Below are 20,909 nucleotides of genomic sequence, written 5' to 3' on the forward strand. Positions count from 1 at the left end.
CTTTCAAATCTACACGTTGAAATCTCAGGGGCTCAACTTTTTAGCTAAGTAAGTATAATTGTGAATTCTGGCATATATAAGAAATAGATATGAACATAAGTATCACACACGCGTGTGTCATTCTGAACATTACCAAATACCTTTGTGTCCCAGGAACTCAGGCCTCCAAATACCAGCCTGCACATAATCATGCCACAGGCACCTTCAGGCAAAGGAGCCCCAGCGGCTCCACCGGCCGGGTCTGGCTTGCAGAGGCGGGCACAGGCACCTCACACGTGGCTGGTCTTCTGGGCCAGGGAATGGTTCGTCGGCAGCGTGAACTTGACAGCGCCGTCCTTCTCCCAGCCCCTGCGGATCTTGGTGAGTCTGCGGCGGAGGCAGGGCAGGAGGAACAGGCCTTTCGCCAGGATGACCACGCAGGGCACCAGCAGAGTGAGCGTGAAGGTGGGGGGCAGGTAGAACTTGTAGCGGCTCTCCTCAAAGGCGCGGGTCCAGCCATAGGTAAGCGTGTGCAGGGTGCTCAGCACCAGGGCCACAAAGCCCAGGGTGGACTGTGGAAGAAAGGAAGACTGCAGTGAGGGCCAGCGTGGTGACATACAACAGCAATTCCACCAACAGCCATCTGCTTGCCTGACACGGGGGCCGGGAGGAGGGTGCTCCAGGAGTCATTGCTCTGGGTTCAAATCCCTGCTCTCTCCTATAACCTGCATGATCTTTGTGAATTGCTTATTTAGAAAGATTTATTAATTGCTTATTAAGAAAAATAATTCCTTACTCCAATTATTGTATTTCATAGTTCAGGAATGTAGGTCAGTGACAAACTTCAAACTCAAATCATCGAATTTGTTTTTATGTTCCCAAATCACTTTGCACTCTGAAACATACCAGCTTCCTCATCTCAAAATGTTTCAGGGAATCATAATTTCTGTAGAAACCTCCATATGCCTTCTTTGATGGGTCAGTCACAGCAAGCCTATAGCAAGTTGTAATCCCCAGCGGTACAATGAGCGCTTCATCAACTTAAAATCACAGGTACTCAGTTCTCTGAGTACCTGCCACACATCTGAGGTTTTGTCAAAGTAATGGAGGCCATGGTAGTTATACTCCCAACACTGAGATCCCTCCAGACTCTGCATGATCTTAATTTTCCCTAGTAGTAATCCTCAGAAAAATGGGAATAATGTGCCTACCCTGAAGGTATATGAGGACTGGTTGATTCACAAGGATTCATCAAAATTGCAATGTTTTCCCCAAACTGTTAGTCACACCTCCCGTGGCTGCCAGAAGACTTTAGATAATATCAAGTTTAAAAACATTGACTTATGTGGTGTATATTTTAATGTATATTAGAGTAGCAAGTATGTGCCAGCAGACCCAAATCATAATGTCACAGATAAAATTTGGCCTGAGATAAGGCCAGATAAAAAAGTGAATCAATTTTAAGTTGATTTAAAGTTCAACACAAAGTAAATGATAGACGCGGCACATGGACTTCACACCAATAGTGAAGATGGCTTGCAGGGGGCTGCAGACTGAGTGAGCGGACCCTGAACATGGGCTGGGCATCCCCTCCTGCCCAGCCCAGGTGGAAATCCTGCCAGGATGACTCTCCTGCCCAGAAGGAATTTAAAGACCCTGGGCAGATCGAGAGCATCACATTCCACATGGAAACAGCCTGGACCATCTTACAATGGAGCACCCCCCTACACACACACCCTAACCACTTGTGGACTGTTATGAGTTGCATCTGGCCAAGAGCAGTTCCTCCATCACCCCATGTTACACAGAAACATGACTTTCTATGGGAATTGTGATATGAAAATAGCTGGGACAGCTGCCCTAGAAATGCCAGCCTCTGGGAATCCTTTGCATGTGAGATTTCTTGTGGACTACAAATGAGGCATTCCAGATCTGCCGCTGGTGCTGGCTGTAGTGACATTGTGGCCCTGGGCAAGGACTTAGTCAGCCTCAGTGAGAAGTGTTTCCAAAAGCTAAAGTCAGAGATTGGGGAAGTGCTGCATAGATGCTACACATTCCAGACCCCCAGAGGAGGCAGGCAAGATGGGGCGCAGAGGGCAACCAAGGCTAAGGCTTTTGAGGTATGTGGGAGAAGAGGATGGGGCAGTTCTGATTGCATGTGGTAAGCACCGAGGAGCTACTGAGAGATTGGAGCAGGGGGCCCGTGTTATTACATAAGGGATGAAAATGGCAGTGACCCATCAAGCAATGAACACACATGCATTTTCTCTGAAGAGGCACGACAGGGCCTCAGGATGCTCTTCATAGATTGGTTTTGAGCTTTCCACAGAGAAGCTGCAATTGTGCCTTCTGGATTTCCTTCTAGCCTGGCTTGTCAGCGTTGATCCAGGGGCTTGGCTGAGAGATGCTGTCTTGTTTGCATTCCCACGGACACATTTTTAAGTGGGTCTGATTCTGCCACCATGTCTCCTTCTCCTGCCTAGTCAGGGCAGGGTGGTGGCGATGGGGGTGCTTTGCCAATAGCTCTGTTTGTACCAGTGCAAACACCAGTACGGCAATGGTAAGAGGAAGAACATGGCTGGGAAGAACTGCTTATAATTCTTTTATTAAAAATAATGCTAATAGGGGGGCCTCCCTGGTGGCGCAGCGGTTGAGCGCTGGGTTGCGAAGCTGCCCGCGGTCTCTGCGGTGCCAGTTCGATCCCCAGCTGCTCCCCGGCCACTGGAGGAGGGTCCCAGGTGGCGCGCAGACCTCTCCTGCTGCCCGCTGCTCCCCTCAGCAGTGTACTTCGGTCCTTCTGCCTGCTCTGCTCCCTGCTCTGGCTCTGGTGAATTCTCTCACCCTCCCGCGCTTCTGACTGTTTTGCATAAACAAAACAAACAAACAAACAAATTAATAAATAAAACATGCCTCTATAAAAAAAAAATAATGCTAATAGGGCCTCCAGCGGTTGAGCACTGGACTGCGAAGCTGCCCACAGCCTCTGCAGCACTGGTTCGATCCCCGGCTGCCGGGCAAGTGTCCCACATGGCGCACCTCTCCTGCTGCCCGCTGCTCCCCTCAGCAGTGTCTTCGATCTCTCTGCCTGTTCTGCTTCCCGCTCTGGCTCTGGTGAATTCTCTCACCCTCCCACGCTTCTGACTGTACCCAGTGCTTGTATAAATAAATAAATAAATAAATAAATCTTTTTAAAAAATGCTAATAAACATTTTCTAATGGCTATATACTCTAAGTGTATGTGTGAAAGAGAGATTGGTTCACCAGTACAACATTTTTGACCCCAAATAAAATACTAGTTAACAAAAGATCCTCAGTCTCTATCCTTTCTAGCCATTCTCGGCTTTGTGATCACTTCAAGGATGTTTTTCTCCCATCCTTAATAACTTCCTAACTCAATGTACACCATCAGGAAGAGCCACGGTTAGCTCTGTGCTACTATATTTTACTCATATCTAAATGGCCAAACCCCACATAGAAGCCTCCTTGACCGTGAGTCACATGCAACTAAACCCCTGTCACTTCCATACGTGTCTATCAAGAATTCCAAATCTCATAGATTCTTCTGAGCCACCCAACCTTTTCCATGTTCGGATCTTGATATTGATTTTGAAGACTGGGATTAAAAAGATCCTCAGTACTGAGAAAATATTTATAATCCATATCTGATAAGGGATTAATTTCCAGAATCTATAAGGAATCCCTAACAACAACAACCCAATTCAAAAATAGGGAAAGGGTTTGAATTGAGATTTCTCTAATGAAGACAAGAATGACCCAGAAGCACACAGAGATGCTTGACATCACGAATCATCAGGGAAATGCAAATCAAAATCACAATGAGATACCACTTCATGCCACTAGGATGGCTACTATCAAAAACTCAGAAAATAACAAGTGTAAGGAGAAATTGGATCCCTTGTGCACTGTTAGAAGGAATGTAAAATGGTATGGCTGCTATGGAGAACAGTATCACAGTTCTTTAATGAAGTAAAAATACAATTACCATGTGTCCCCAACAATTCCACTCCTGGGTATTTACCCAAAAGAACTGAAAGCAGTGTCTTGAAGAGATATTTATACGCAATGTTCACTGCATTATTCATAATAGCTAAAATGTGGAGGCAACCCAAGTAATATTTGGTGTATGAATGGATAAGGAAAAGGTAGTATATACACACAATGGAATATTATTCAGCCATAAAAAAGAAAGAAGTTCTGACACAACACAGATGAACCTTGAGGACATTATACTAAGTGAAATAAACCAGTGACAAAAACATAAATACTATATGCTTCCACTTCTATGAAGTGTCTATTTAAGATAGTCAAAATCATAGACAGAAAGTAGAATGGTAGTTACAGGGGCTAGGGGGAGGGGTAAAATTAGGAGTTATTGTTGAATGGGCACACAGATTTACTTTTGCAAGATGAAAAGAACTCTAGAGATGAATGATTGCAATGGCTGCAGAGATTTATAAATGTATTTTATGCCACTGAACTGTATTGCACACTTTTTAATGGTAAAATGGTGAATTTTATTATGTATATTTTGACACAATAAAAAAAAAATTCAGGGGTGGAAAAAGTTCCCAGCATAATCAGCAATACATTCTGAACAAGCCTGACAACTATCCTGATGCGTCCCAACCAGCTGCCCAGCCCCTACTCTTCTGGATTTACTGGGGTTTGCTGAACTGGCTAGGAAATGGTTAAAGTTCCTTTAACCCCTGAGATTTTTTCAGTCTGAGACTATGGTTTTCAAATTTGGCTATACCTTAAAAGCACTTGGGGGAGCATGGAAAAAATATCAATGCCTCAGAAATGGAGGACATTTGTTCAGGGTGGGGCTTAGGGATTAGCAGCTCTTAGAAGTCCAGTGGTGATGCTGCTGTGCAGCCAGTAATACAGGAGACTCTCATCACTCAAGCCTTTTTTCGCTTCAGGTTGAGCAGTCCTCATGGGCTTCTATGCCAAGGAAATTTGATTGGGTGGACCTGGATCTATCTGTTCCTTTGACAAGGACCCACCGAGGGACTTGGGCCCATACTCTGTATCGTGGGGTTTTCCCATATGCTGCGGGAACCTAGTACTGGTGGCCACAGGAGAGCCTTCGCATCTTCCTCAGTGTGATGCATTGGAGTTCTTGGGTTTGACCCCCATGGGCCACCGTTCCCATTCCCTACCTAGGAGAGAGATGGATTGTTCTGGGCATGCAGGACTTGCACGAGGAGGCTATGGAGATGCTACTCCCATTTACACATCCTCATCCTTTGTCCCTATCTTCTACCTCCCCCCAGGCTATGACTATTTTTATTATATATAAGCTTATTAGCAAAAAAGGAACATGAGCTCAAGGTTACTCATGTTGTATCATGTCTCAGAAATTCTTTCTTTTTTTCTTTCCGAATAATATTCCATTGTATGGGTCACCGGGGCTCCTGCTATTTCCATTATGGAACAATGGAGAAACAGGCAATTGCTAGGGAAGTTGAAGTCAGAGCTGGTTTCTGCCATTATTTCAGGGAGGTGGCTGGAAGTTCATCTAACTTTGGAGTAGAAAAGAACTTCCAAGAGCTGAACTCTTACTTGTGTCAGGTGAGCTGTACCGAATCAGGTATTTTGCAATCTAATAATGTTTAACTGGCCCAATCAGGAGTAGCTAGCTAGCACAGCCAAAACCAAACCAATGAAAACACCCAAACAGAAGGCCAAATTAAAAACTTTAAAAATAGCTTTGAGAATCAAAGGCTACATGGAAGCACATGTCACCTCAGTGGACTCAACACAATGTTTTGATGGCTTTTAGGTACAGACGCAGGCATCAGAACAGGTTCTCTGGGACCACAGACAGTCTCCACAGCCAGCTGAGTCCTGAAGATCTACTGAGGTCTCTCATGGCAAGACAAAGAAATGGGTCCAGGTAGTGCCTCACTTCAGGAGAGGACTGTAGGCAGCTACTGTTGAGTACATGCATTGTGCATAAACATGTGCTGAACCCAGAACCTCCCTGTGACCGCAGGAAGTAGACAGAGTCAGAAGTGAGGGCATATGCTCAGCAGGACCAGCAAGTGCTAGCGTTAGGACTGAAACTCAGTCTTCTGGCTCCACAGCAAGTGTCCCCCAGCCCAGGGGTTGCCACTTGCTATAGGACACACCTAAGAGTCACCCCTGCACCACGCAAAAAGACTTCTAGAGCCATCCCCAAGCCACCACTGGGCTTGAAAGTCTACAGATTTTAGGATATGTGGGGAAAGCCTGGGTATATGTGTTTCACCAAGATAGCTCCATGACTTCAAACTTCTTTCAAGGCAACTCACAGTTTACACCACTGTCTAGTCCACAACCAGGTATGCTGCATCTGTAGATAGAATCACTGAATCAAAAAATGGCTATCCTTACAACACGCAAAGCACTCACATTTTCCTTGCCATTCTAGTTCTATTTCATTTTAATTAATTGATTTATTTATTTTTAAAGATTTATTTATTTTTATACATGAGCTGGGGTACAGGCCAGAGGCACAGGAGGGTGAGAGGATTCACCAGCGACAGAGCGGGGAGCAGAACAGGCAGATGGACCAAAATACACTGAGGGGCTGAGGGGCGCAGGGGGCAAGACAGGAGAGGTCTGCTGCACCATGTGAGAATCTCCCTGGCTGGCAGGGAATCGAACCGGCACCTAAAGGCTGCAGACAGCTTCACACCGCTGTGCTCAACCCACTGTGCCCAACCTGCTGCGCCACCGAGGAGGCCCCATTTCATTTTTAAAACAGCTGGCTGTCACCTGCTAAGCTGATCTGATGCCGGGTCAATGAGTGCCCGTCCCACACTGGCATCCAGAGCTGGGGTCTCCTAGCTTCTCCCTGACTGCTGCTCAACTCAGTCATGGTAGTTGGCAGCACAGTGCGGAAAAGGAACTGTGGCTGTGTACCCTAAAATAATACCAAACTCTCCCTGTATTTCTTTCCCACATAAATCTCTCCCAGTGCCTCCCCACATCCTGCTAGGGCATTTGCTCCATTTCACCAGGGTGCAAAGTGAGACTGTAGAGCGGAAACAGATCCACCCAGGATGGCAGAGCAGGGGCACCGCGCGGGAGCTGAGGGCTCGCCTCTGAGTCAGCACCTGGGGATGAGCCTTTGCTTTTGTGGACAGAGCGCTTGATTTCCACAAGTAAAGCCCTCCTTTGCAGGCAGCCATCTCTTCTTGCCTCCCCCCCTCCCTGCGCCTGCAGTGGCGGAAGGACTTTCATATTTGTATTTCAGTCTTGAATATGTAGGGCGCGGCTGCCGAGGTCCCAGTCAGCTTTTGCTAACAAAATCAAATCCTCTGGCTTTCTCAGGCGGCCAGAGCCGGGGCTCGTAATCTACAGCTGCTTAAGGAAGCAACTTTGTGGTGACAGGAGTAACCTGCAGCCTGTTTTAATTATGGAGAAACCATCCACCCTAGGACACTCCAGGCAGGAACAGGAAAATCCTAGATTTGGGTGTGTGACACATGAGGATTAGTGGTAGATAAATAAAATTCTGGTTCTCCCCCTTTCACACCAGCGTGTCTCGGCGCTAAGCTCTCCTCCGGAGACCTTCGGAAATGAGCAGAGACTGTGAGACACATTTTAACACACCGCAACTCCGTTTTGTTCTGGGACATGTAGGCGTCCCCAATCGGGGACAATTAATTTGGATTACATAAGAGCCCTGTGCTGCCAGGGTCCCCCTCGGAAGCCTGTACCGGGTCCTCGCTGCACAGAGAAGAGAGGCGGCAGATTTTTGTTGACAATGGGGGTGGAGACTGGAGCTGTTCCCTGCCCTGCACAATATAGATGGCAGAATCCAGTATGAGTCAACACCCACCCCGGGGAGGGGATGAGTTAATCCACCAACATGGGGGGCTGACCACATACTCTGGAAAACAGTGGGAGACGCCAAAGAAATATAAAAAATGGACCTTTCTCAGCTGTCCTGACACTGAAGTGTGGCTCTGCCTGCCTCGTTCCCTATCATATCCCGAGCCTAGCACAGTGCCTGGCCTGCACTCGGTGCTCAATAAACATTTACTGCATGAATAAATGCACAATAACCTTTTATCTAATAACCTTTCCCAAAGAGTGTTTGTGGGGCGTAGGAAGCTGTTGAGAAAGGGGGGGGGGGAGAGTGGGGAACGGAAGGTGCTAATGCTCAAATAAGTCTGGTTAACAAGATTTGCTTGCTGTAGATGTTGTTAGAATCTTGATGTGCTTTCTTGGAGGAAGCATATCTTTTCTCAGATTCATCTGAACTACAGATCTCCTTTCTCTGGATTTTTTTTTTTTTTTATAGGGGACGGCATCCTTTGGGAAATGCTGTGTTTTATTCCCCATAAACTGGTAATCCCAATCTTACCTCCCATTTGCACTGCATGACTTGAGGGGTGATAGGGAGCAGCAGGGCCAGATCACGGGGAGGGGGCTGGGTGGTTGGCTAGGTTCACGGACTCCGCGCTGTCCAGAGAGAGATGTCCAACAGCTGCACATCAGGGGTTTTGTTTGGGGAGTTCAAGAATTGTAGAAACTGAGAATGTTTAGTGTGGGGTTCAGTGTTCTATTGTCTAATTTTTTCACATGCCTATAGCTGGCTTCTCCAGATGTCAGGAGTAAGTGCTTATCCCAGGCAGCCAGCCCCCTTATCAGGAGACTGGCATGCCTCAGGAAGGCCCTGGCTGATAAGCTGTCCTATTATAAAGATTCAGAAAGCTGAGGCAATTCACAGCAGGGTGCTTGCACAGGAAGGGGGCCAGGCCAAGCTGGGGCTCACCAGCAGAAGCAGACCTGCTCACCTGCACGAAGCTGAATTCCTTCCAGTTGAGAGAGTTTGCAATGGACGGCAGTGAGGTGACAGCCAGCAGGGACAGTGTGCCGAGGGCTAGCACTCCCAGGGAAAGGTATATCTCCATTCTCCAGACTTCCTCCTCAACCCAGAGGTGACTCTTGTTGTTCAAGGCCTGATTAGATGAAAGAAAGACCATGAATACCATGGTGAAGGTCAGTGCCCTGGATGTGGGTGAGGAGGCCTATAGGACTCAAGAGACACATTCAGGGCTAACATTTCCACCACACTGACCCCGGCTCTGTCCTAAGTGCTTTTCAGGTATCAGCTCATCTAGTCCTCACAAGATACCCATGAGGTACAGGGCACTATCGTCTCCATTTTATAGATTAGGCACAAAGTTCAAGTCACTTTCCCACAGTCACACACAACTAGTAGATGGCAGAGCTGGGATTAGGCCCCAGGTGATCTGGCTCCAAAGACTCAGACTCCCTCCCCAAGGCTTTCATAGACATGCCAGGAGCGAGTCAACTAGAATGGTCATGTGAGCCCCGAGGAAGGATTCCGAGAAATCAACAAGCAGTACAGACTCCAAATGAGCCCATGTCACATGGTTTTCTGGTCCCCAAATCCAGAACTCGGATTCCTTCAGCCACATGGACTCCTGCCTCTTCTGGCTGCCTCTGCTTCCAGCCTGTCCTCCCCCTGGACTCTTTGCCTTCCTGGTTCTCCAGGCTGCACCCCCACCCCATCGCTGGCTCTCTGTCAAGATACACAAAGACACACACACAGACATTAAATTTCTCAACATCTCCTGATTCCAGTCCCCAGCCACCACCTTCCCACCCAGTTCCCTGTTTCTGTTTGAGGCACACGGCTCCAGCTCAACCACTGCCTGGCATCAGACTGATGTCCATTCAGCAAGCAAGCACTTAGGAGGCACCTACTGTGTGCAGGACCCTGGGCTGCAAAGAGCAAGGACACCTGCCTTCACAAAGCTCTGGGCTCTCCCACTGATCCCCAGGGAAAAACAAATCAGGGAGCCCCTGCAGGCCCAGAGATGTCTGCCCTTCCATCCCTGCCCAGTGTGCCTCTGGCTGAGTTCCCTCCTTGCCTGGCTGACACTCCCAAGGAAGAACTTTTATCACAATCCTTCCATTAGAACCATCATTTTCCAATTAGCCCTGGTAGCGGAGTTCCTGGAAGTCAAGGTGTTCTCTGAGAATACCATGAAATGCTGGTACTTTAATTCTCCCAGCAGAATAAGGAGTGATATTTCCACTAGGAAATGTGACAATGTGTTCGTAGGCAGGTCTGCTTCACAAAACAGAATGACTCATGTAGGTTTTGAGAAGCTATTTCAGCAGGAAAAAAATAATCCAAGCCCAGTTACCTGATGTAATATTAAAAATGAATCTCGTCGGCTGAGCACAAATAGTTGTGAAGCTTATGAAGGGAAGTTTAAAGAAACGAGAAAAATGCCGTTCATTGGAGTCTTTTTCTGCAATTTGTGAAAAGATGACCTCTGTTCTATTGTAGGGAAGGCAGGTTCATTTTGATGTCTTCAAGTCACAAAAGGCACTGGGGTGCAGGGGCCCGAGTTCTCAGCCTGACTACTCTTGCTGTGCATGACTCTGGACAAGTCTGGTCTCCAGCGAGAGCCGGATGAGGTCATAGTTAATACCCCGTGATTCTGTCTATGTATAAAGTCAATGTCAGTATTTGTTAGAAAATCGTGGCTGGTATTATCCTGCAAAGGGCAGGGAGGGCTCCTGCGTAATTGAGCCTAAAGAAATCTTACTCACACCTTCGCAGTGCTAACAGCCGCGCTAAATAAGTCATCTCCTCGTTGCAAGTTGTTCTTCAAATATACCTCATTAGTCATTCCTTTCTGTGTTTTCGTTAAGATTAGGCAGTTAATGTCGCAGGTCTGAGTTTGGATCATCCCTTCCACATGCTTGCCAGAGATCTTGGTTTTTTCCTTTAATATTTCCACTCTGCAGTGACGCTGGAAGGGATGGGGCAAGGTGTGCAATGGAGGGTTGAAGGGTGAGGAAGTCTCATGGGGATCTGGATCCCAGCATCTTCCGTAGCCTGTGAGGTTCCTCCCCACCCAACTAAACCACGGGGCTGCCTCAGGGCTCCCCAGTTACCGCTGTCACACACGGCTACATGGGTCACATTACCAAGTCCCCCATCCCCTAGGAACTCTCCCATGTTAAGAGCTGATCAAATCGGCCATTTTGAGAATGACAAGGAGAGAGCTTGTCAACAAGGGGTGAACTGGCAGCATTCATGTGTGGGGTTGCCTTTTGTAGGTTGGAGGTCAGGCGCTGAAGGACCCAGGGGCATTAACCTCTCTCCACATCCAAGAGTGGGTGAAGGTTGGGAGAGAGGTGGGTGCTGATCACCAGCCAAGCCCAGAGCAGGGGGAGGCAGGAAGGGGAAGGGGTAGCCTGGGAGGGTGGAAAGAAGGGGTCTGCAGTCCCAAGGACAGGAATCCAATGATGATTTTCCCCCTGAGAGGCAGTCACAACACCCTGGTAGAACCTTCCCTGGCTAATAACATTCTTTTTTTTTTTGGCTGTGTTATCGTGAGAAATAAAAAGAAAGTTTATGAACTGAGCAGCATATGAATGGCACACAATAGGTGCTTAGTAAAATAAATAGCTGGCACCTGTTCTTAATGGCAGCTGGGCAGTTAAATAAGTTTTTTCCCCAAGTTTACATCTCTTTTTTTTTTTTTATTTTTTATTTTTATTTTTTTTTAAAGAGGCATGTATTTTATTTATTTATTTATTTCTTGTTTTTATTTGTTTGTTTATACATGTACTGGGTACAGTCAGAAGCACGGGAGGGTGAGAGAATTCACCAGAGCCAGAGCGGGGAGCAGAGCAGGCAGAAGGACCGAAGTACACTGCTGAGGGGAGCAGCGGGCGGCAGGAGAGGTCTGCGCGCCATGTGGGACCCTCCTCCGGTGGCCGGGGAGCAGCCGGGGATTGAACCAGCGCTGCAGAGGCCGTGGCCAGCTTCGCAACCCAGCGCTCAACCGCTGCGCCACCGGGGAGGCCCCAAGTTTACATCTCTTAACAGATGCCTGGTATTGGCTTCATGGTGGCCAATTTAACAGTCAGTCACTCAATGAACATGTACTAGGAATGTGTAATAGGAACCATGGACCTCAGAGGGTAGAAGACCCAGTCATGGAACTTTGAGTTTGGGAAGAAGACAGACATGGAAATGAGTGATTACAAAGTGATGCATGAGAAAAACTATGGAAACATAGGCAAAATGCAACAGAGGTGGGCACAGGGAATGTAGGGGGATAGGCTGAGGGAGCGTAACAAGGTTTTGAAGGAGGAATAGGAGTTTGTCAGGCTGTCACAGGGTGGGGAGTTCAGGTTGAGAGGAGTGACCTCTGCCCATTCAGAGGACAATATGGGCCCCAAGTTTGATGTCACAGGAGTAGGGGGGGGATGAGAAAGCATGGCTACATCGTGGTCTATCATATTCTAAGGACAGTGGGGAGTCACCAAGTGCTTTTCAGTAGTGACAAGATCCGTGTAGGTATCAGATGGTTCTTTCTGCAAGCCTTAACTAGATTTGGGGGACAGAGTGAGGAGAACAGTGCAGGGGTTAAACATTGCCTTTGATCCTGAAGTGCATTTCTGGTGAACCACACACACAAATCAAATGTTAAAATACAAATGTTAGTTATTGTTAGTAATGATACTGTCAGTAAACATGGTTTCAGAGGCTTTTTCCTAAAGCTGGGATACAGCTCTGTCTCCAAATCTTTGCACTCCAAATCTCCGGGACTTGATGAAAGCCTTGAAGAGCTTCCTGTGCCCAAGTTAACATGGTCCCTGGGTGGCCAGGGTAGTAAGCACATCCCGCCTAAAGCGAGGCAGCTGAACGCAGGTTGGGAGAGTCACACATAGGGCACAATGGTGCTAGAGGCCCTGCCCTTAAGGACTGAATGAAGCTCAGCCTCAGATGCCCACTTTCAGAACCTGAGGGCACAGCTAACCAGCATCTGCTTAAATACCTCCAAGGCAACTGGCCATTTCTGGCTGCTCTGCTCTGTGCTAACATCATCACCCCCGAGTCTCCCAACTTTAGCTATCCCTGACACAAACATACCCATGTAGCCCTGGCCCTGCCCTCCAGAACTCCACAGTGCAAGTTAAGCCCCTCTCTGTGACAGGCGCTACCTGTCGTTGAGAGTGATCCTCTCCTGTGGGAGCGATGGTTGCCTGGCAACCACCACAGGGACCAGCAACCTTGAAGGGCTTTGGACTCAGGAAAATTACCTTGCACGCGCCCCTTCGAGCCCTGGTATTTGCAACATGGCAAAACTGGGTTAACAGAGTATCAAGGACAGCCTTAATAGGCCTGGGCAGAGAATCTAGACAAAGGTGGTCAGAGCCTGGCGGGAGGGAGGGTTCAGGCTGTTGTCTAGAGGTCTAGGTGTGAGGGGGCAATACCTTTTCCCACCCACTGCCTGGAGCACCTGCCACCTAGATCTGCCACCTCTGGGGCAGCAAACACTGTGCCACTTCCTGAGCAGCCACACAGAGCCTCTGGCTAAGCAGGCTGGCTCCTTTTAGAAGGTAGTATCATCAAAGAGCGCCAAAAACATTAGCACTGGGACAGTCCTTGCTCTACAATCAGGGTCCTGAGCACAATACAGGGGCTGTGACTTGCTCCAGATCAAGGTCTTTGTTCCAATCAGCAACAGCGAAGGACTCAAAGCCAGAGCTCTGGTCTTAGCCCCGAGATCCCCCATATCAGCTAGGGCCAGGGACAAGAGCAGGTGCTCAGTGAATGAATGAGTGAATGAACTGAGTTCTGGGATCATTTAGTCAAGACTTCACTTGGACTTGTTTCCCTGTATGGTTATGAAAGTGGCGCTGGAACACAATGGTTAGATCTGAGTCCCTGCTCTCCCACTTACTGGCTGTGTGACATTGGTCAAGTGACCTAACCACTCTGTCCCTGTTTTCTCATCTGTAAAAGAATAGTATAGCAGCCACCTTAGAGGGATTAGAGAAGGGTTAAATGAATTCACACTGAGCATGTAAGGCTCTCAGAATGGTCCCTGGAACTAAGCAAGTGCTTTCTTAAGGGTTTGTGACTATTATTTTTCTCCTTTCATTTCTAGCAGGCATTCTGCTTCTTCACCTGAAGTCTGGGGGTCTTCCTTTCTCTTAGAAAAGCCACAGCCTACAGAGGTAATGATGTCAGGTGCTCATGGGTGGGGAAGAACAAGGGCATTTGACAAGTTTACAGCAGTGAAGCAGGGTACCTGAGAGAGCAGGAGCTGAGTTCCCAAGTAGCAGCGCCCCTTTTCTACACCCTAATACCTGTCCCCCACCCCCCACCTCTTGGTCCTTCTCTGGGAGCAGGATGGCTATATGGTGGGTATACCAGGATCTCACCAGATTCCCTGTATCCCAAACAGGAATTTCAGGGATCACCTGACTGGAGCAGTGGGGTGGATGAAAAGTATCTCATTGGCACCTGGGCAAAGCTGGCAAGTGGCATGTGTCCTGGAGTGGGCAGGACTGGGGCACCAGCCTAGGAACTGGGGCTGGAATCAAGCAGGAGAAAGGCAGTGTTGCTTGCAGACCTGACCTTGGGACTCAGATTCAGGCCTGTGAGCTTATAAATGAGGAGGGAGCATCAAGGGCCTATTTCTGTGGGTTCAGGTGCCAACTGATACTGTCTATGTTGCCCCCTGGCTGGCCAGAGGCCCTCTATTTCCAGGAAGCCTGCTGGTAGGAGTACCATATGGGATTCCTAAATGAATGGTCACAGTTGCCACTCCTATCCCTAAATCTTGCAGCCTTTCCCATCTTATCTGATGGCAACTCCATCCTGCCTGTGCTCAGGCCAAAAGCGGGAGTCCTCCATCACCACCCCTCCACAACCCTCGTCCCTCCACAATTCTGTGTACTCCGCTTCAAATACGCCTTTGATACTTCTCGCTCCTCTGCTGCTCCCACCCTATTCCACGTCTCCATCTCCTCTGGGTTCCTGCACAGTCTCCCAGCTGCTCTCCCAGCCTCTGCCTCGACCGTCTATTGTCTGGCTCTCTTTTTCACTCAAATCTAAGGCCTAAGCCCTTTTTGGGTTTTGAGGCTTCCCTGATCTGGTTTCAACTCCTCAGGCCTGCCCAGCTCCAGCCTCACTCAGCACCTCCTCAGGATCCCCCAAACTTGCAGCTCTTCCCCGCAGTCCTCTGCTCTGGCTGCTCCCCTACCAGCCACTGTCTCACTCTCACCTCCTTCTACCGTTGCTCACAAATCACCCACATATCACCCACTCAGCAAGGCCTCCTGCACCCCCATTTTTTCTCCTACGTGCTTTTTCTCCTTATCACTTACCACCCTCTAGACACCCCCCCCCCCCATCACTTAATGCTTGTTTGTCTCCCCCACCTGGGCTTTGCCCCAGAGCACAGAGATTTTCATATTTTGTCTTGATACTCAAAATCACAGACAGTAGGACATGGGCACTGGACAGTCAGAGCAGATCCACAGATGAGAGCTGACAGGGTGCGCCCACAGGTACAGCACACTCCCTGCCAGGTGCGGAGCGAGGGCAGGAGATGGCCGTGCTTACCTGCTTGACTGCAAGGTTGACCAGGTCGTAGCGGTGGGAACGGCGCAGCGGCAGGCAGAAGCTGTAGATCCCATGCAGGGCAGCACAGAAGAAGCTGAGCAGGCCGATCTGCTTGCGGTGCTGCAGCCAGTGGTCCAGCCAGTCGGGGAAGCGGCTGTACTTGGTGCCACGCCGCAGCTGCAGGGCGGCCGCCAGCACCCCCGGCAGGTAGACCAGGGACAGCAGCACGTAGGCCACGCACGGCAGTGTCGTGTTGACCACTGACACCGGGAGCTTGTAGAACTTGTTTTTGCCCTCCTGTACGTAGGGCTGCAGCACGTCCCGGATGAAGTTGTAGGCATAGAAGAAGACAAAGAGCCCCAGGGCCAGAAGGGCGGGCACCTTCCAGGCAGGAAGGAGGCGCAGGGGCATGGCCTCCACCTCCCGAGCAGAGGCCAGGGAGCCCATGTCCACGGGTGTGAAGCCCATGGTGTGCACCAACACTGAGACAGTACGCTTGGCTTCCGGCTTGTCACTGCAGATGGGCACCTGGAGGGATGGCAGAGGGGGAAATAAGATGCGGTCACAGGCTGCAAGGCCTCAGAGAGTATTTGTGCCAAATTCCTCATTGAACAGCAGGGAAACTGAGGCCCAGTGACTTGTCAATTAAGGCTGTGTCGGTCTCATAGGCCACTCTTAGATCCCTGTGGCCTCCCAGCCTCTGACCTGGTGTGTCCAGCAGGCCCACCACTGAAGGGTTACTGAGGGCTCACCTAACACAGCATCCTACCTAGTTCATTGCCCTCAGCCTCCACAAGCAGAATGCCCAGTGAGACAGCCCTAGCCATCCCTTCGATAGGTGTTTTGAAGACTGCGACCTGCCCTGGGAGGGGGGGTTGTCACTCAGCAGCTGGGCTTTGCATACAGCCTCAAATATATAACTATACCTGCAACTCAGCCCCTCAGTCCAGAAGTGTCCCCTTCAATGAAGTTCCTTGGCCCCCTCAGTGCCACAGACTTCCATCAGCCAGTCCCAGCCTCACAGCCCCCTGATCCCCACCATAGGCTCCAGTGGAAGCATGCTGCAGTCCTCAGATCCCCAAATGCCCCATGGGCCTTGCTGCCACTGCCATGGTGAGTCTGGCCCACCTATACTGATGCCCCAAGTGCCACACTTCTTACCATCCCTCAGCCTCACCACAACTCTGCAGGTAGGTTCAACAGTCCTCATTTTCCAGGTGAGGGCACTGGTGTAGGTACATTGGGAACTCCTGCTCCTTGTGCCTGATAATAGAAGGTGGGGCCAGGCAAGCCTAACCTGGAAATCTTTCCTAGTCTGACGCTTGCTTGGTTCCCTCCTGACCCTGTCACCCAACACTCACATGCTGCTCCTGGCCTGTCTACATACCCGAGTACCAGTGTGCAGCAGGCACCTGGGGCTCTCCCACTGCTGGTATGGGGCTAGGCAGAGGAGGTGGCTGAGCTGGACTTACTGGGTGTTCTCCCACACACATGAGGCCTGGGATCCTTCCTTCAGGTAATTACAGGAGGCCTCTGGCTTCTGGCACCATGTACTGGCAAGAGCTCCTCCAGCCAAGAACTGTATGCAGCTCTGGGCATTCTCTGGAGCCATTTTCCACCCCCAGAAAAACCTTCTCAGTTCTTAGAGGCTCTTGGTGTAAATGAGATAAGGTTTGGGAAGTCCTCAGGGCCTGGCACATACATGTATCACTTTCTGCTTTCTGGGCCCAATTCTGAAAGCCAAGGCTCACCTCTTCTTTTTTTTTTTTTTTAAGATTTATTTATTCATACAAGCAGTGGGTACCGTCAGAAGCACGGGGAACAGAACAAGCAGACTGACGAAATACACTGCTGAGGGGAGCAGCGGGCGGCAGGAGAGGTCTGCACGTCATGTGGGACCCTCACCGGTGGCAGGGATCGAACCGGCACTGCAGAGGCTGCAGGCAGCTTCGCAACCCAGCGCTCGACCGCTGCGCCACCAGGGGAGGCCCGCTCACCTCTTCTTGATTCAAACAGTAAACAAAAATCCATCAATGTTTTCCTCTTTGCCACTAAGAAATGAAGAACGTGGATTTGAGATTTGTTGGAACTGCCCTCAAATCCCAACTCACTGTTGTGGTACTTGGTGTTAGTATGTCATCTCTGAGCCTCAGTTTCCAGTTTTGTAAAATAGAACACAGTGGTGATATGAGGTGAGCTGAGGATGCACTCACCGGTCTGGAGCACCGAGGGCCCTCAGTAGAAGCTGTTTACGGTTAAGGTTGTCATGGTTGTTACCACCCTGCGCTCTCCCCAGCACCTACCTGTCTGTTTCCATCCCTTGGGCCCGTCTGCAGGGTCCAGGCAGAGATGACATTGAAGGCCTTGACCACTGTGCTGGTGGGGAAGAGGGAGGCCAGGTACTCAGCATTAGACTCGCGGTGCCGGAGGTGCTCCTGCTCTGTGGGGTTGCTCACGTCCACCAGGATCTTGCCGGCTAACTGGCTGCTGAGACCACACAGGGAAGAGTAGTGTTCCCGGAACACGGCCACAAAGATGACTTCAGGGGCGCCCACTGCGTCCTCCTGGAAAGTCACATGTGCTGCTGAGGGGAACAGCCCAGCTGTGCGTTTTGGGTTGCGGCTCCCCACTACCACGCTGAAGCCAGACCCCACCAGGCGTGTGGCTAAGGAGCGGGCAAAGTCCCCACTCCCCAGGATGCCCACTTTTGGGGCCTCACTGGGGGCTTCGGCAAGGCTGCCATCGCTATCCACCAGGTGGCGGCTGATGAGCGGCTTGTCCATCTCTTCTGGCATTTTGGCGACTGGAAGAAAAAACAGGGTCTGATCAGCGGAGGCCTCCCACGCTGCTTCTCCTACCACCTCCCTCACTGGTCCACGGCAGCTGGTGACAAACATCCATCCGCAAGCTTTCATCAGCACTAGCATGTGCCAGTGTAGGGGGTGGGGCATAGACTGAGGGAGGCTCAGCCTTTTCCTGAGGGGGCACAGGTTCACGAAGAGTGGGGAGAAGGACCTCTGTCCCCCATTCCTCGTCTTTCCTGCTGGATTATTTCTTTGGGAAAAATTCACAATGAGTAAGAAGGGTATAGAAATTTCATGATCAATACTATGTGGTACCATGCTTCTTTTCAAAAGGCTTATGCTATGGACAGCATTACCATCTAGGAGAGACCACTTAACTCCAACCTCATCATTGCTGGGTGGGATTTTTGATTGCCAGGAGGGCAGATATGTTCTTGTGCCAGTTAACTCTTTACATTTTGGAATGATACCTCTGATGTGCTTCCTTGAGCAGCTTGAAAGCAGGGAAACCTCATCTTTTTTTTTTTTTTTAAGATTTATTTATTTTTATACAAGAACTAGGGTTCAGGCCAGATGCGTGGGAGGGTGAGAAGAATACACTGGAGACAGTGCAGGGAACAGAACAGGCAGACTGACGAAATACACAGCTGAGGGGAGCAGTGGGAGAGATAGGAGAGGTCTGCAGCGCCATGTGGGACCCTCGCCGGCCAGCCGGGAATGAACCGGAGCTGCAGAGGCTGCGGACAGCTTCACAGTGTGGCGCTCAACCACCTGCGCCACCAGTGAGGCTCGAAACCTCATCTTACATGGCTTTGAATTTTAACATTTTTTACATGACCTGACAAAGAGCTGGTGTTCAATGTTTGCTAAATGAGTGAATGAGATCCACTTTGAGAATAGGACTACAGTGGGATATGACCAAAGAATTCAATACCCTTGTGATAAAACTCAAAAAATTAGGTTTAGTAGGAATGTATCTCAATATAATAAAGTCCATATAGAAATAAACCCACACTTCACAACATACTCAATGGTGAAAAGCTGAAAACTTTTCCTCTAAAATCTGGAACAAGACAAGGATGGCCACTTTTGTCCCTTCTATCTATCATAGTACTGAAAGTCCTGACCAGAGGAATCAGACAAGAAAAAAAATAAAAGCATCCAACTTGGAAGAAGTAAAACTGACTCTGTTTTCAGGTGATAAATTTGTCAAACATTAAAGGAGAATGAATGCAATTACATAGAAAACCCTAAAGAGGGCTCCCCGGTGGCTCAGTAGGCTGAGCACAGCGCTGTGAAGCTGACCACAGCCTTTGCAGCTCAGGTTCCATTCCCGGCCGGCCACAGAGATACCCACATGGCGCGGCAGACCTCTCCTGTCTCGCCCGCTGCTCCCTTCAGCAGTGCTTTCGGTCTGTCTGCCTGTTCTATTCCCAGCTCTGTCTCTGGTGATCCTCTCACCCTCCTGTGCCTCTGGCCTATACCCCAGTTCTTGTATAAATAAAAATAAATCTTAAAAAAAGAAAACGCTAAATACTCCACTAAAAAAATCTGATTAAGGGCCTTCTTGGCGGTTCAGAGGTTAAATCTCAGCACTATCAAGTTATAACCATCCACTGTGGCATGAGATTTATCCCTGGCCAGGGAGCTGACCTACGTGGCACAGCAGACCTCTCCTGTCTTGCCTACTGCTCCCCTCAGCAGTGTATTTCAGTAGATCTGCCTGTTCCTCTCCCCACTCTGTCTCTGGTGGATCCTCTCAGCCTCCCCCTGACCACAAACCTGCACCTCTGGCCTACACCCCAGTTCTTGTATGCATAAATAAATAAAATAAATCTTTTAAAAAAACCTGATAGAATAAATGAATTCAGTGAAGCTGTAGACTATAAACTCAACATACAAAATTCAGTTGTTTCTATACACGAACAATGAACTATCCAAAAAAGAAATGAAAAACAATCCCATTTACTTTTTTTTAAAAAGATTTATTTATTTTATTTATACAAGAACTGGGTACAGTCAGAAGCACAGGAGGGTGAAAGAATTCACCCAAGCCAGAGGGGAGAGCAGAGCAGGCAGACTCATGAAGCACACTGCTGAGGGGAGTAGCGGGCGGCAGGAGAGGTCTGCACGCCATGTGGGACCCTCTGGGACCCCAGTGGCCAGGGATTGAACCAGCGCTGCAGAGGCTGCGGGCAGCTTCGCAACCCAGCGCTCAACCACTGCGCCACCGGGGAGACCCAAACCCATTTACTTTTAAAAAGATTAAAATATTTAGGAATAAATTAAACCAAGAAAGTGAAAGATCTGTACTTTGAAAACCAGGGGACACTGATGAAAGAAACTGAAGAAGGTACAAATAAATGGAATGATATTCTGTGTTCACGAATTGGAAGAATATTATTAAAACACCCATACTACCCAAAGCGATCTACAGATTCAAAGTATTTGCTATCAACATCCCAATAGTGTATTTCACAGATACAGGAAAAACAACCCTAAGGTTGATAGAGAACCAAAAAAGTCCCTGAAAGCTAAAGCAATCTTGAGCCAGAAGAACAAAGCTGGAGGCACCAAATTTCAAATTATATTACAAAGCCGATAGTAAGGAAAAGTCAACTCAAATGGATTAAAGACTTAAATGTAAGACCCAAAACTATATAACTCCTAGAAAAAAGCATAGCGGGGAAAGGCCT

General features: G+C 49.0%; 1 protein-coding gene across 1 annotated transcript; it reads right to left on the bottom strand.

Moving 5' to 3' along the window:
* Nucleotides 1-269: 269 nt before the first annotated feature.
* Nucleotides 270-18,204, bottom strand: STEAP3 (STEAP3 metalloreductase; the record flags this gene model as incomplete). The annotated part of the gene is made up of 4 exons (XM_084244074.1): nucleotides 270-551; nucleotides 8,793-8,957; nucleotides 15,410-15,937; nucleotides 17,713-18,204. 4 exons carry the CDS (start codon nucleotides 18,202-18,204, stop codon nucleotides 270-272), a joined length of 1,467 nt encoding a protein of 488 aa, XP_084100200.1.
* Nucleotides 18,205-20,909: the final 2,705 nt, after the last annotated feature.

This window comes from Talpa europaea (genome assembly GCF_964194135.1).
Source record: "Talpa europaea genome assembly, chromosome: 1".
Classification (NCBI taxonomy): Eukaryota; Metazoa; Chordata; class Mammalia; order Eulipotyphla; family Talpidae; genus Talpa; species Talpa europaea.